Below are 14,724 nucleotides of genomic sequence, written 5' to 3'. Positions count from 1 at the left end.
TTTCACCTTCTCAAACTGTACGCGTCACTCGCTTCGCACAGAACAGTTGTGTTTGTTTATTCACAGTGCTTGTCATCACGCAAGGTCGCCAACATACCTATGAAACGCAAAAATTAGATTGAACCATGGTGTTTGTTTATTTACCTTACAGCGGGAATGTCTCACTGCATAGCACTCATTAGCGCTTAAAAATAATATAGACCTGAATAATTAATAGTGTCGAGTAATGCAATGATAAACAAGAAATAGGAAATTATTCATGTGTTTGTGCAACATCCGAAAACACGATCGTCGGCGGTGACGTTTATTTGAAACATTTAAAACAATATCAAGCAGTGGTGTTGCAGTGAAAATGAAGTCTCTCTTTGCTTTAATTTTCCGAAAATAAGAAAGTAAGGTAGTATAATAAGTTTAAGTACCTAATCACTGACAATCCGTTAATTTTTGTGGACATAATAATGCACTGTGTTTCCTTTTACACCTGGTACCTTGTTGTATTTACAGAAGCTGCAACCGCAGTTGATGTTGACTGACGACAGTGGTTGATATTGGCCAAAGAGATGAATGAATATTCACAAACTACAAACGTGAGCAGCCCTTCAGAATACAGTGGATGTGCAAAAGTTACTGGATGTTATTCAGAAGAGTTTTCAAGAACTTCATCTGATAATGGCAGAAGAAACCCATTCCATATCAATTATTTGGACAAATTGAGGTACCCAGTTTGCAGTCCTTCTCTTTTCAAAAGCATTGAAAAAGCAATATCTATTCCCTGTCAAGAAACCGAAATATTAACATCGTGTGATATCGATGAAAGTGATATATTTCATGATGAAACATTGGACTCTGAAACAGAAAAAGCAGCACAAGAAACAATTTCAAAATTCTTTGAAGATGCCTCTAAAGATCTATTTGTTACACCTGACAAAGTGACAAATTCGTTTCTAATAGCTACAGGAGAGATGAGGGCAGATGAGGACATTTCTTTGAGTTATATCTGTGACCCATCAACTCTTCAACATGACATTCATCTTAGCACTACTTGGACACAAACAAACATTACATTCCCATCAAGTCTGCCTGAAGAAGTCGAAGAAGCTTTAACTTTATACAAAAAACAAGTTGAAACTGAGCTGAAATTAGCTAAATGCAGAGTGTGTGATACTGTGTGTGGAAAGCATTCACAAGGTACCCAGACTGATGACTGGGAAATGAATGCTGAAAGTTTTAGAAAAGTTACAAGGTGCTCCCAGACAATATTGAGCTTCCCAAAAACATTAACAGAAGAATTAGAAGCTCTGTTGTCTTCATATGAAACATTCTTTGAGGAAGTCTACACTGATATACGGATGTCAATGCTGAAACGTCAGTTGTTCAGTGAACATTATGTTTCATCTCCACAGTTCCACAGCAGCAGCCCACTTTCTGTGTTAGATGATGGTAGTCCTTTGCAGAGTAAGTCATCAGTTACACCTCAGTGTGCTTCTGTGAGCTTAAGACATTATGGATCCCCAATGATGGGTGACATTTTATCACCCACTGGTATATCCCCCATTGTGAAACCTTCAAATACAAATAGATTTCTATCGAAACTTGATTTTGTCTCCTCTAATTTTGAAACACCACATTCCATGTCTCCTTCAGCATTCTTGCGAGTGAGAGGTGCTATTTTTCCATCTCTAGAAGATGTCAGCTGTCAAAGGAACTAAATATACTACTTATGATATATGTGTTGCCTAAATTGTTGATCGAACAGTTTTTTATTCATTTATTATAGTATATCTTTTAATCATTTTATGTGATTTTTGAAGTATTAATGATGATACTATTTTAAAGTGTACACTATTTCTCCAATTGAAATCTATTGTATTATTTAGTAATCTGGGAGAAAGTGTAAATTTAAAACAGGTGGCCTAGTTTTCTTTTATAAAGCAATTTATAAAAGCTTAGCATTTCTGTGACTAAAATCATAATGTTAAGAAATTTTAGATTTACATTTGACTTCAACTTCAGTGGAAGTTTTTATAGTATTGGTAAATAACAATTTCTGTTTATTGTTTATTTGGTAAATCCGTAATTGAAAAGATTTGTAATGAGTTCCATGGAGCCAATATAAATTAAAGTAATTATGATAGAACTGATAAATTTGTCTTTTAGTATAAACAAACAGCAGAACTATTTGCCTGAGTTGTTCTCCACCTCTCCTCTTCTGACTCTTACTGTTCTGCCTCCTCCTGCTTCTTCTTCTTCTTCTTCTTCTTCTTCTTCACTTCCCAATTTTTCCTGTCTACTTCAACTTTTCCTCACTTGCATATTGTATGTGAAAAATTTAGGTGGCAGTCTTTATTTGCTCATTCTGCTAATGCTTTCATTCAGTTTTGTTCTGTTGCTGTCAATTTTTTCCCTATGTCACTGTTCTGAGAAATAATCATCTTGTGGTGTTGCAGTTCTTCTTATGTCCTTGCTTGCTATGAAAATATGACGAGGAATTCCGCCTTATGCAAGACATCTTTTCATTTTTATTTTACCCAGACATGTTTCAATACTATTTGTGCTGTCTTCAGTGGGTTATTTTATTTTCTTACTTACTTGAAGTTATTGAGTATTTATGGTGATAGCTAGTCTGCTACACGATCTACAACTTCTCAAGGCTTTGATGTTGTAGTGTTTTCTCATATGCTTTGGCGAGGTGAATACGCTGATTTCTGTAACTTATAGTAATTTGACAATGCACTTTCTATGAATTTTCAAACATGGGCTGAGTTTTTGCTGCCATTTGTTACAACAACACGTAATGACGGCAAAAACTCTTCCCATGTTTGAAAATTCATAGGAAGTGCATTGTCAAATGACCATAAGTCACAGAATCAGCACATTCACCTCGCTAAAACATAGAAAACACTACAACATCAAAGCCATGACAACTTGTAGATTGTGTAGCAGACTGGCCGCCAATATAAACACCCAATAGCTTCATGTAAGTGAGAAAATAAATTAACCCACTTAAGATCACACAAATAGTGCTGGAACATATCTGGGTAAAACGAAAATGAAAAGTGTCTTGCATAAGGAGGAATTCCTCGTCGTATGTTCTGAGAAATTTCATTCTTACTGCCTTAATTCTGTTCTCTAGCTTTTTATACACAACATGTGCTTCACTTCCACAAAATAATGGAGGAACAGTTATGGCATAAAAAATTTCAGTCATGTCTCATGTTATGTTTTTCAGTCTCATATTTATTGTCCCACATATATTTGTAAGTTTTGCTTGTTTCTTCTCTGTATCCATATCATAATCATATTTTATACCAGAAAGTAGATAATAAGATGTTTATTTTTTTCTAATATGTCATTATTAACAACAATTTCTGTTTTTGTGGAGTAATTTTCTTTAAAAGTCTTATTTTTACTTTTGTATCAAGAGGAAAATTCTTTCAACAGAACTATAAAACTTTGAGATAGAATTGGTGCCCAGTATCGCTCACCCATTTCTGGACGTGAAATGTCAGTGCTTGCTTATAGACTCATATCTACATCTATATATAAAAGTACTTACATTATCCTAGGCCTTAGAACTTGTAGCACCTTCCTCAGGGAGGAGAGGTAGATAGACTGAGGAACACACAACAGTGTAATTGTCCACTATCATTGATTGTGTTGATTTTCATTTGCAGTCAGTGCGACTGATAAGATGTCAAGTTTTTCTCCTTTCTCATACAACTCAAGAGACACTAATAATTCTAAAGGTTCTAATTTTTTTTCTGTGGAGTGGAAGGGTGGGATCTTAATTTATCGTTGGACATCCAGAGTAATACATAGACTGCACATTGTATGACTTCTGATTGCGTTCTGCAGAATGATACGTGTGATGCACTCAGTCTCTGATCCCTCAGTCAGAGGAGTAGGAATCATATTTTAATGATGCCTCCACTGATGTACTTATTTCTTCCAATTTTCTTTTAAAACATGAAAGACAATATTTTCCATTACTGTAAGATGTTTGGAGTTAGGAAAGTTATTTCATGTATAATGCCTTGTTCATCACAGATTCTTCTAGAATATTATTCTAGAGGGGATGGCTGACAGTAGAACAGGCAAACAATCTGCTCATTAACTGCATTGGAAATGGCACACAGTATGAACAGTGTCACCCTTTCCTTTTCCATGAAGACCTAGATGAATGTCTGGTGTGCAGAACATACCTCAAGCCATGTGTTGTTCATGCAGTGAACTACAACTGCTGTTACTATAATAAGCTAACAGTAACTGATACATCAGACTACTAGTACACTGTGTTGTGTCATGACTAGGTCATGACACAGCATGTTTATAAGAGGTATAGGAAGTTGATTGCACAAGACAGCAGCAACCAGTTTCCTTAGACCTCATAGTAAATAAATAGTGAAATGTCAAGCTACTGTATATAGCTGAAATGAAGTGTTTGTAATAAGACTGAAAGTTTATTGTTAAGCAAACTGCATAAACACTGTTCACTGGTGTCCATTATGAGCCTGAACTAAATGTGCATAAATAGTATTCAAGTCCATTAACTGTATTGTGAGCTCTCTTACATTATAGATAACACTAACATTTTTAAGTTATGATCATTGATGCCCCAAATAAACCATTTTTCAGATAATGAGCAGTAAATACAAGTCCCAGTTGTTCATTGCATCACAAAAATAAATGTAAGTCATGACTGTAGCTGACACAAATAATTACAAGTTCTGTCTGATCTATCAGCCACAAATAAATACAAATCCTGACTGTGGATAACTTTTGAAAAATGCAAACACTTTATTGAAAATTCACACAAAAAAATTGGCAAAATCTTCGAAACCACCAAATAAAATCTGAGTCCAAACTGTGACTGATCAGAAAAATTTTACACACAAATTATTCCAAGTTCCAACTGAAACAGACAGCCGATTCGCTGCGTAGAGTAACAAAAGTCCTGCTTCTGGTGATGTCTGAAACTTAGTTTCCCCCAACTTTTTTTCATTTTTCCCCTCCTACAAAAATTGGAGGCCCTACATGCCAACTTTCATGCTGACCATGCAAAAATTCACTGTCACCCATGTCATAGTTAATATACTATTGTACAGTCACAGAATACAGATCTGAGTTGTTATCTGTTAATATTGGATCTACCCATTAACACGGTCCCACCTATGAGATAGTGGACTAAGCAATTGAAAAAGCATGAGGGTTGGAATGCCACAGCATCTGCAGAAGGGGATGAAAATCTGTTGTGAGAGTATGACTGGGTAGTAGCGTAAGTGGCGGAATGAAAGTTACATGCCGCTCGTGGCAGCTCGTGCTGAGTATTAGGCTATGTTAGTAGATGGTTCTTAAATGTATTACCTTAGTCATCAGCACCTGTGATGTCTCGTAGGCTGGCTTGTGTGGAATAATTGTTCCTGTCTAATTAGATGGACCATTTTGATTATAAAACTTGTCTTTCAATGTAGTAGGTGTGTGGGACAGTTTGTGAGGCAATATTATTGGTGTTGCTGGTAGTTATCTGCCAAGTTTCATCATAGGTTGATACAGCCAGTAATTGTGTTATGTCACAGGGGTTTGCTGATTTGTGTTGTCTATGGTGCATTAGCTGTTGACCACAGTCGGAAAGTTTCACTTGTGAAAGTGTGCTATTTATTGGTTGTCGTCATAGCTTTCCAGACTTAAAATAAAGGAGTTATTCAACTGTGTCATCAGCAGGCTCAAATGAGTCATGTTCATGTTACTACTCACCATCTTATTCCAATGCTTTGCCAGTTGAGCATTGGTTAAAGTAGTATGGGCCTCACATATCGTCTGTCGTGTACTGCAAGTCATCCTCCCAAGTGACTTTCCAATACAGCCAGGCACCAAGCTATTTGATCATCCTGGAAAAGCATGTTGGATCTGTGTGTTAGGGTATTCTGTCTGCAGAGTTCATATTTGTTCAGTTGTCATGGCCTGCATGTGAACAGGACTGCCCCACACTTTTGAACAATTACTTTAACTCGCCATTTGTTCAGCCTGTGATTGACGGTCCAGAATTTTGCCTGTAGGTGTGAGTTGCTGTTTAATGGTTTCCAATCCTGTGCCTGGATAGCAGTGTCATCTGCATGTATGATAACCGTCATGTTATGTGTAGTTAGAAGATTGTTAATGAAGAGGTGTGTAGTGCTGATCATTTGCCCTAAATGTCAGTTTTTAAACTTATGTAAGTACGGTGTGAGTGAATGAGACATACGAATCCAGCAGGGGACCTAGTGTCGTAGAGTTCATGTCTGATGCCTTTATGCCAGATGTGATGGCATTGCAGATATTTATAGTACTTGTTCCGACCCAGGGAGAAATTGTCATGTAGTGATTCCTGAATAAGAATTGCTCCAGTCTTAGGATGTTTATGTCTATGCAGTACTATACCTTTTCCTGCCTCTTTGTTGAGAGAAATCAGCAGGCTGATGGGTCTGTAATTCCATGGGGAAATCATCCTTTCATGGCTTCCTGAACATCAGGATCTCAGCCTTCTTAAATGCGGGCAAATGTTGTTGTTGGGGAAATGTTGTTTATGACAGGTTAAAAATTATGTGATAGTAGGCTTTCCCAGTATATGTGTTGTTTCCATTGCTCTCAGGTGTCCAGCCGGATGCGATCGTTGAAGTCCCATGATATTTTGGCAAATAACCTTTCTGCCAACATTAGGTGGTTCTGATGGAATGGTCTGTCTGCTCATTATCAGTGTTATTTATGTCCATCAGTCAGGAGTCGACTCTCTGCGCCGACAGTCCATTTGTGGCCGCTGACATTCCGATTGCAAGCACCGACACCTCAATTGCGGCTGCCAACAATCTGTTGCAGACACCGACCCAGGTCCCCAGCGTCGCGCCGGGTGGTGGAGGATGCAGAATCCCGTGGAGTGTCCTCAGCGGCCATCGTGTAAGAATCTTGTGTCGGCTTGAGGCATGACTCCTTGATGGAGCTAAGTAATGGTGTCCATGTCTTGCTGAGTTGAAAACCGGTGTCTTGGTTTATGAGATTGTCCGTTATGCAAATTTCAATGGCCTCCTTGAAGATGCTGTCCCAGTAGAAGCTGGTAGGGGCTAGAATCTTGGTCTCTTCATATTTCACATTGTGTCCAGTTTCCAAGCAGTGTTCTGCCAGTGCCGACTTGTTAGGCTGGCTTAGGTGCGTGTGGTAATTGGTGTTCTTTGCAGCAGTCTTTGACTGTTCGGATTGTTTGACCAATGTAGGATTTGCACAACCACATGGAATATTATATATGCCTGCTTTGAGGCCAAATCTGTCTTTCACTGTTGCCAGTTAAAATTGTTCTGTGCGGTCCTTGATTAGTCAGTTTTTAATGCTATCTGGATGAGGATGAGGTACTTGGTGGCCTCTGTGATTTCAGATATTGTGGTTTGTATGATTTAGTTGCAAGTTGGTTGAGTAATAAGGCATGCTATCTCCTCATCTATTTCAAGTGTTAATGTTGGCCCTGAAGGATTTGCATTTGATATAAAAGACTCTGTGAGTGTGATGGCCATCAGTTCCTCTTCTTCCTCACAGGATTAGACTGGTCCATCAGGTCCTTCTTAGCATGGGAGTGTAGTGTCATCTCTGGTGAAGGGTCTTGCCCGATTTCACATGCCTAGTTTAGTGTTGTCTAATCCAGCTAGTTTCTGATCCCGAAGTGTGTTTCTTTGTGTATGTATCTGTATGCATATAATGCCCTAAAGTCTAAATATGCAGTTGGTATTCTACCAGTACTTCCTGAATCAATTTGTCAGGGTGATAAGGCCTAGGATTTTCTGAGGCTGAATCATCGAATGATGTGTTATTAGTAGATAGGCATCCACCATTGCATCCTGGATGGCAGTATTAAGTGTAGCTATGCTTTCATCAATTTGAGCTGTGTTCGTAACTTGCATGTGTTTCTTAGATACAACTATCGAGTGCCTTGTACAAAATCAAATTCATTCCCTTATGTGTAGTATTCAGCATAGTTCTGTGTACTCCACTCACTGTTCCATTTGAAATGGAACTGGTGTGGGGTTAGATTCCAAGTAATTTTTCAGACCAACATAAAAAACAATAAAGGCAGTTTGGAATACAATTAGTGTCAAAAGGAAGAAAAAAGATGGCTCAAACAAAGAAACAGAGATTAGATCAAAGAAAATAGGTAGTGCAGTAGCTGCAGATGGTAGATAAATAGCTAACATACTCAATGATAACTATATAAATGTGGTAGAGAACTAAATATTTGACAGGAATAGCCTAAAAAAGGTTACTAAGGTATAAAAAAACAGGCAGAACCACGTTCATGAAACCAGTCACAGAAGAGCTGAGGAAACAAGTCCAAGAATCAGGTGGTGGCGATGAAACATTAGCTCACATAATAAAGCTAGCGAGCGAGCAAATTATCACATCATTGTTGGATACAGCAGAGGTGCCAGTGTACAAGAAAGGGGATAAAGATGATCCCAACTACTATAGGTCAGTCTCACTGATACAAGATTTCTCAAAAATCCTGGAAATGCTTATGTATAATAGGTTAATTGATTACTTGGACAAATATAACATTCTTGTACCATCACGCCATGGTTTCAGAAAGGGTAAATCTACAGAATCAGCAATTGCCAGTCTGACTGAATACATAATACAATCCAGAGATAAAAAAAGTTGTATCTGCAGTGTTACTGGATCTCTCTGAAATATTCAACACTATTGACCATGAAATACTTATATGAAAATTGGGATGTTATGGTATTTGAGGGCAAGCAGGGAATGGATAGAATCATCCTTACACAACAGGAAACAATATGTATCAATAGGCGACACATATAAGTCAGAAACCAAAGCCATAAAATGTGAAGTGTCACAAGGATTAGTAATAGGGACATTGTCATCAATCTGTCCATTAATGATATAGGTATTTAAGAGAAAGAGAGGAAAATATCATATGCAGATGACATGACAATACTGTACAATGAACAAAATGTGGAACAGCTTCAGAAAAAAGCATACATATTTGCAAACACCACAGCTCAATGGCTGTTGAGAAAATGGACTGGTTGCAAATCTAAATAAATATTATCTATGTAGTGTTCAGAAACAAAGAGAAGGCTGTGCACATGGATGTAGAGGTGGAGGAAACAAGGCTGGAAGAAGTAGAATCTACTAGATTCTTTTACGTATTACTGTGAATAATGAGCTGAAATGGAAATAACATGTTAATTCTGTCCATAAGAAACTCGACTCCATCATAGTCACAATGAAGCAGCTGTCACAGTATGCAGAAAGACGGCTTCTGTGCACAGCATATCATGGACTCCTTCAACCATACCAGCAATATTAAGTCATGATATTTGGGAACTCTAACAAAAGAAGACAATTAGGATCATGTTAAGAAGAAAGGCCTCTGAAATGTGCAGAAACTATTTAAGAAACCTAGGCATCATAACTTTTACATCTTTATATAATATGTAAAACAATACTACAAATCACAATAAATAGTGCAGAATGGAGTACAAATGCCATTCTACACCCACAACATGTGGAGGAAGAATGACATATGAATCATACTCCACTGACTGACAATCCTTGAAAAAAGTCCTCAATACTCAGCTATCAAATTTGTAAGAAGCCTGCCTAAAAACCTGCATCATAGTATATATGGCACTAAATTTGCAAATAACCTCAACGACTGTATGGTTAAAATGGTTAAAAAGGAACTTGGTGGTATCTGTTGAGAGGCCAGATAAACTTATGGTTCCCGAAGAGAAGCAGCAGCCTTGTCAGTAGTTGCAGGGGCAACAATCTGAATGATTGAGTGATCTGACCATGTAACATCAACCAAAATGGCCTTGCTGTTCTCATACTATGAATGGCCAAGAGCCAGAAGTAACTATAGCAATAATTTATCCAGGTAAAATTAACAACTGCTTGCTACAAAATAGAAACTCAACTTGTGAGGGATGCCATAACAAGCCAGGAGGCCACAGTGTCCAAGAGGTTGTCGTGCAATGGGAAGCAGTGCACTACCTGCACCAATGTGGACAGGCTATGCCTGATGAACCGGTGGGTAACAGATAACCAAACACTATGAACAACCTGGAAAGCCGAGAGCAAACAAGCAGACATATAATTCATGCATAATAATCATAGAATACATGAAAATGCTCAAACTAAGACAAGAAACTCAAAGTGAGCATGTCCCCAGGCCCCAACCGATCCTTACATTTTACAACAAGAATAATACAGTAAGAATAACTAGGAGGGTTAACTGGTTAATCTTACAATAAAATATAATAAGTCAAGGTAATAACCAAGAAATCACAAGGCTACTCAGACACATGAACTTAAGTGACTTAAAAGGTAAAAGGCAAATCTTGAGGGCTAACACTCAAACAACTACAACAGTAATTGTATTTAGAACAATAAATATTACTTTTTTTTTCTTTTGGAAAGAGGCAAAATGTCACCAGACTTGTGGAACTTAATTAACCAAATGAGCCAAAATTCACTGGGGTGCTAGTGTTTGTTTACCACAGCTGAAGGCAATTTTATAGTTGTTACATCAGTCAGGGAAGCAACAACCTCCAATACAAATAAGACTCAATTTCAACCTCAATGGTCATTAATATGAGTAACAACGTAAGCAGACACTGACCAAGTTGCAATTAAATGAAATTTTAAAACACATTGAATATTGCACTCACATAATTTTAAACAGAGGCACAGGAAAGTAAATTTAATACTTGAGACAGAGTGAAAAAGAACCATAGGAAATCCAGCATAAGGGGAGCAACTTCAGCATGGGAGCACATACGTCAATCAGGTAATGAATACTTTACCCTCAAAGGGCAGAACAGATGGCACCAGAAAATGAACAGCACTCTAATACTCACATCAGCAACTACGCTTCCTTAATCCAGTGTAAACTGGCTGCATCCACATTAGGCCCTAGTACTGCCGACCAACACAACTCTACCAACCACCAGCTGCTTAGACAATGCTGCACCTTTAAGCTCCGTATGTCACATGTGCCCCCCCCCCCCCACCCAGCCTCCTCTCTCTCTCTCTCTCTCTCTCTCTCTCTCTCTCTCACACACACACACACACACACACACACACACACACACTCACTGACAACCCGTGTGGTCACCAATCCACTCCAAGAAACTACCACCAAAGAGTCAACTAACAGAAGACTGAAGCACCACCCAGGTACTAGACAGAGATGGATCATGCCAGCAGGCAAAGATGTAAGAACATAGACGTAGGTGACACGGCTAATGTGGGATGTACTTTTCTCCACTGAGGAACTGCAGAAAGCTTGTGTAGTCTGTTTTAGTTAACATGTGCAGTGCAGTGTCCTCTCTCATGAATTTGGTGTGGAAAGTGATGGGGCTGTACCTGGTAACCAATAGCATGCCCCTCTTCATGCGATATATCCTGAAGTTGGTCCTGTACATATTGGTTGTTTCGCTGCGACTCACTCGCATCACATCTGCTTGTTACTGACAACAGTAGCAAAGGAGGAACAATTCTTGAAACATGGTGTGTGTCTCCATTTTGCGATTTTTTTTAGAAAATAATCCCTGAAAGGCCCCATTCCTAACCTCTACCAGAAAGTATTCAGAAAATGATACCAGCGTTCTAACTGTACTGATTTTTTGCATGGCCAACTCTCTTCCTCATAACTGATATGCACAGGTTTGAATTTGAGATATAATGCACACAGTAACTACCATCTTCTTTTATTATCTGATCTTGCATATTTTGACAATTTACAAGCATATTTACATATGATAGTTTAAGGTTTTTATTATGCATATAATCCGGTCTCTAGTCATAACATGAACCCTAGTAACTGGAATCAAGTGATATCAGAGTGCACCAGCCAGTAGGCTGACGGCGTCAACAGGGAATTGCCAGTCCAATGCAGACACACACAACAGGGCAGGGATGACTGACACCACAGATCACATGGTGAGATAACAAGACCAGAGAGCAAAACCAAATCTGATAACAAGACGTAGCAACTATCAGTGACGGAGAGCAATGTTGAATACATAAACAATGATGAGCACTGTCGGAACACAACTGCGGTCTGACCCTTTGCGCTGCTGGCTTTATAGGACTACCATGAGCACCAATAGACCAGCGCGGTGGGCTTGCCTATGCACTGTGGTGGTGCCAGCAGTACTTGCAGATTAATGGGGCACCACCTAGCAGCTGTCATCTACATCCATGCCTCCTGGCAGGCTGTCAAAATTCAGATTGGGATACCAGATTAACAACGTTACTTGACTTTTCAACTGCATATTTATGTCATTTGGAATACATGTGCAGTTTTGCATATTCATGAAATTTATTTGAAATTAGTGAATGGACAGCTTATGAATGTGCCTTAATGACTGCCGTATATTATCTTGAAACAGCATACATGACATACTAAGTGTACTTTTAACTGCTTTAGAATACACCAATCGTAGATATAATGACAGACAGTCTATATGTAATGTTCTCTTTACACTGTCTATACCATTCTTTAAATCACATTTTTTGTCAAGTTGCCATGAATACAACAAAATTTTATGCTTTAGGGAATTGTTAATCTCCTTTTTTCAAATTAATTTCTGACATCAGAAATACTGCCACAACCTGTGCTACAAACAGTGGGTAGCAGTTAGTATTGCTGGCTGGCATGATGTGGGGCACCAGTTCAAACATGAACAACAGCAGTTATTTCTTTTTATGCACAATTACAATTTCTAGAAATTTCTTATGTGTTTAATGTTTGTATATTTTGGAATATTCAGTGTTTATGTAAATGAGAGCACACTCTTTCCAGGAGTACAGTTCTGTCCTCACTGTGTATAGGTGTTCTTTCGTTGTTGAGCATTGCACTTCATTGACACACTAATCAAAGATTTAGACTTGACTATGGTTATGACACGATATACTGACAAGAAGACTACTGTCCTTTTTATCAAAGCTCTTGAAGCAGCAAAGATAAGAGATATATGTGAGTCTGACTCACACTTTTCTTGTTATATTTCATTGTAGGTGGTATATTTTATGATTTTCTCACTTTCATTCTTGTTTTTCATTTGTTTATGGGGAGCAAAAAATATCAGTCAATTCTTCACTCTATTCACTATTCTTGTACACCTCACAATGCATGACATTCAAGTAAATCTCGTTCATGCACCATTGCTCTCTTACAACTCACTGCTGATTATGGAAAAATTGAGAAATAACTTGATTCACTACTTACAACACTCATGCTGTACTGATCAGCTGGGTTTCATGACACCGCACTATAGAGATGTTCGTCCTCAAATATGGTGCTTATTTGCAGTAGTGATTATTAAATTAATTAAGTTAAGGCTGTTGTTCAACAATCACTCAATGAGTATCACACACTGTTAGCTCACATGGGTTGGCAGTTGTTCCAGTGGTCACATCTTCCTACTTCTACCAACGTGTGGCGATCAGTGGCCACACTACTAATGAACACACATGCAACAAATGAAAAGAAATGTAACACCGTATAGTACTAGAAATTAGCACCTTACAGTTGCTAACCATTATTAGAATTTTGAAGAAGTAAGCTTTTTTCAAATGTGTTTTGTCAAACAGGTGTTCTGTTACACCAGTAGCCATTTGAGGTCTATGAAGTTATGAATATGTGAACACCTAGTGATGTGGAAACAGGAGGAGAACTTTTTCATTCCACAGGAAGACAACAATTCCAAGACAAAACTCTCACCATGGGTATCTGCTTAATGGGACAGCACATACATATAGTATTTTCATATCTAAGTTGATCGGCAGCTTTAATTCACTTTAGTATGGTTTATTAGCAATGTCCAGGGTTTGTTCACATGCAATATATTTTTCCTTATGTGCTGCATGTTGTTCACAAGTTCTAAAACCCCAAATATTCTGGCTGGAGAAATGTAAATTTAATTTTGCCTTTTTGGTCCTGTTGGTACCATACTGTACTTAATTTTTCAAGGATTATGTCATTTTTAAGATTTTACATCATTTTCTACATGATTTTGTTTCATGTCTGTTTATGACTCAACAATTCACTCTTTTACTGTTGGGAAGAACAAACAATGTATGTGCCTCTAGGAACAATGCAACAGTAAAAAATGGAAACTCCATATAGGAATATCAGTAATGTAGGAAAAGATAGATTGCTACTTACCATAAAGAAGACACGTTAAGTTGCAGACAGGCACAATTAAAAGACACTTACACAAAGCTCTTAGCCACAACCTTCATCAGAAAGAGAGAAACACACATCATTCATACACATCACAAGCCATATGTATCCTCCCCTCGACCACCAGCTTTTCTTTTCTAAACAGTACTGACTGTAGTTATGGTTACTACACATTCTCTGTTCCAGTAATTATCCCGGCCTCAACCTATGATATCACACTGTCTCCACACACTCCACCCAACAGTTTCCACCCTCTCTGTACTATCTTCTCCCCATTCTTGTATCCCAGCCTCTTTGTTTGCCACCCTCTGCCAATACACCTACCCATCTTTCCCCACTCCTCACCTTATCACTCCGTTTTTCCCCACCTCCCTGCCTCAAACCCTCCTGATGCTGTTCCTGTTGGCGTTCTAGTTCCTGCACACTCCACTAGATAGCTTTCCTCCCCCCCCCCCCCCTCACCCATACACTACTGCCCCTTCCCCTTCCAT

At 38.4% G+C, this 14,724-nt stretch overlaps 1 protein-coding gene across 2 annotated transcripts; it reads left to right on the top strand.

The window, feature by feature from the left end:
• Positions 1-78: 78 nt before the first annotated feature.
• LOC126161924 (uncharacterized) lies at positions 79-4,646 on the top strand. 2 transcript variants are annotated; one of them, XM_049918096.1, is made up of 2 exons: positions 79-392; positions 505-4,646. In XM_049918096.1, exon 2 carries the CDS (start codon positions 561-563, stop codon positions 1,707-1,709), a length of 1,149 nt encoding a protein of 382 aa, XP_049774053.1. In that variant the 5' UTR covers positions 79-392; positions 505-560; the 3' UTR covers positions 1,710-4,646. The 2 variants fall into 2 exon arrangements, with proteins under 2 accessions (XP_049774053.1, XP_049774054.1); XM_049918097.1 differs by having other exon boundaries at positions 259-397.
• Positions 4,647-14,724: the final 10,078 nt, after the last annotated feature.

The sequence above is a fragment of the Schistocerca cancellata genome, chromosome 2 (genome assembly GCF_023864275.1).
Source record: "Schistocerca cancellata isolate TAMUIC-IGC-003103 chromosome 2, iqSchCanc2.1, whole genome shotgun sequence".
NCBI classification, from domain to species: Eukaryota; Metazoa; Arthropoda; class Insecta; order Orthoptera; family Acrididae; genus Schistocerca; species Schistocerca cancellata.
The sequence above is the reverse complement of the archived record's forward strand: the minus strand, read 5'-3'. Positions and strand labels throughout refer to the sequence as shown.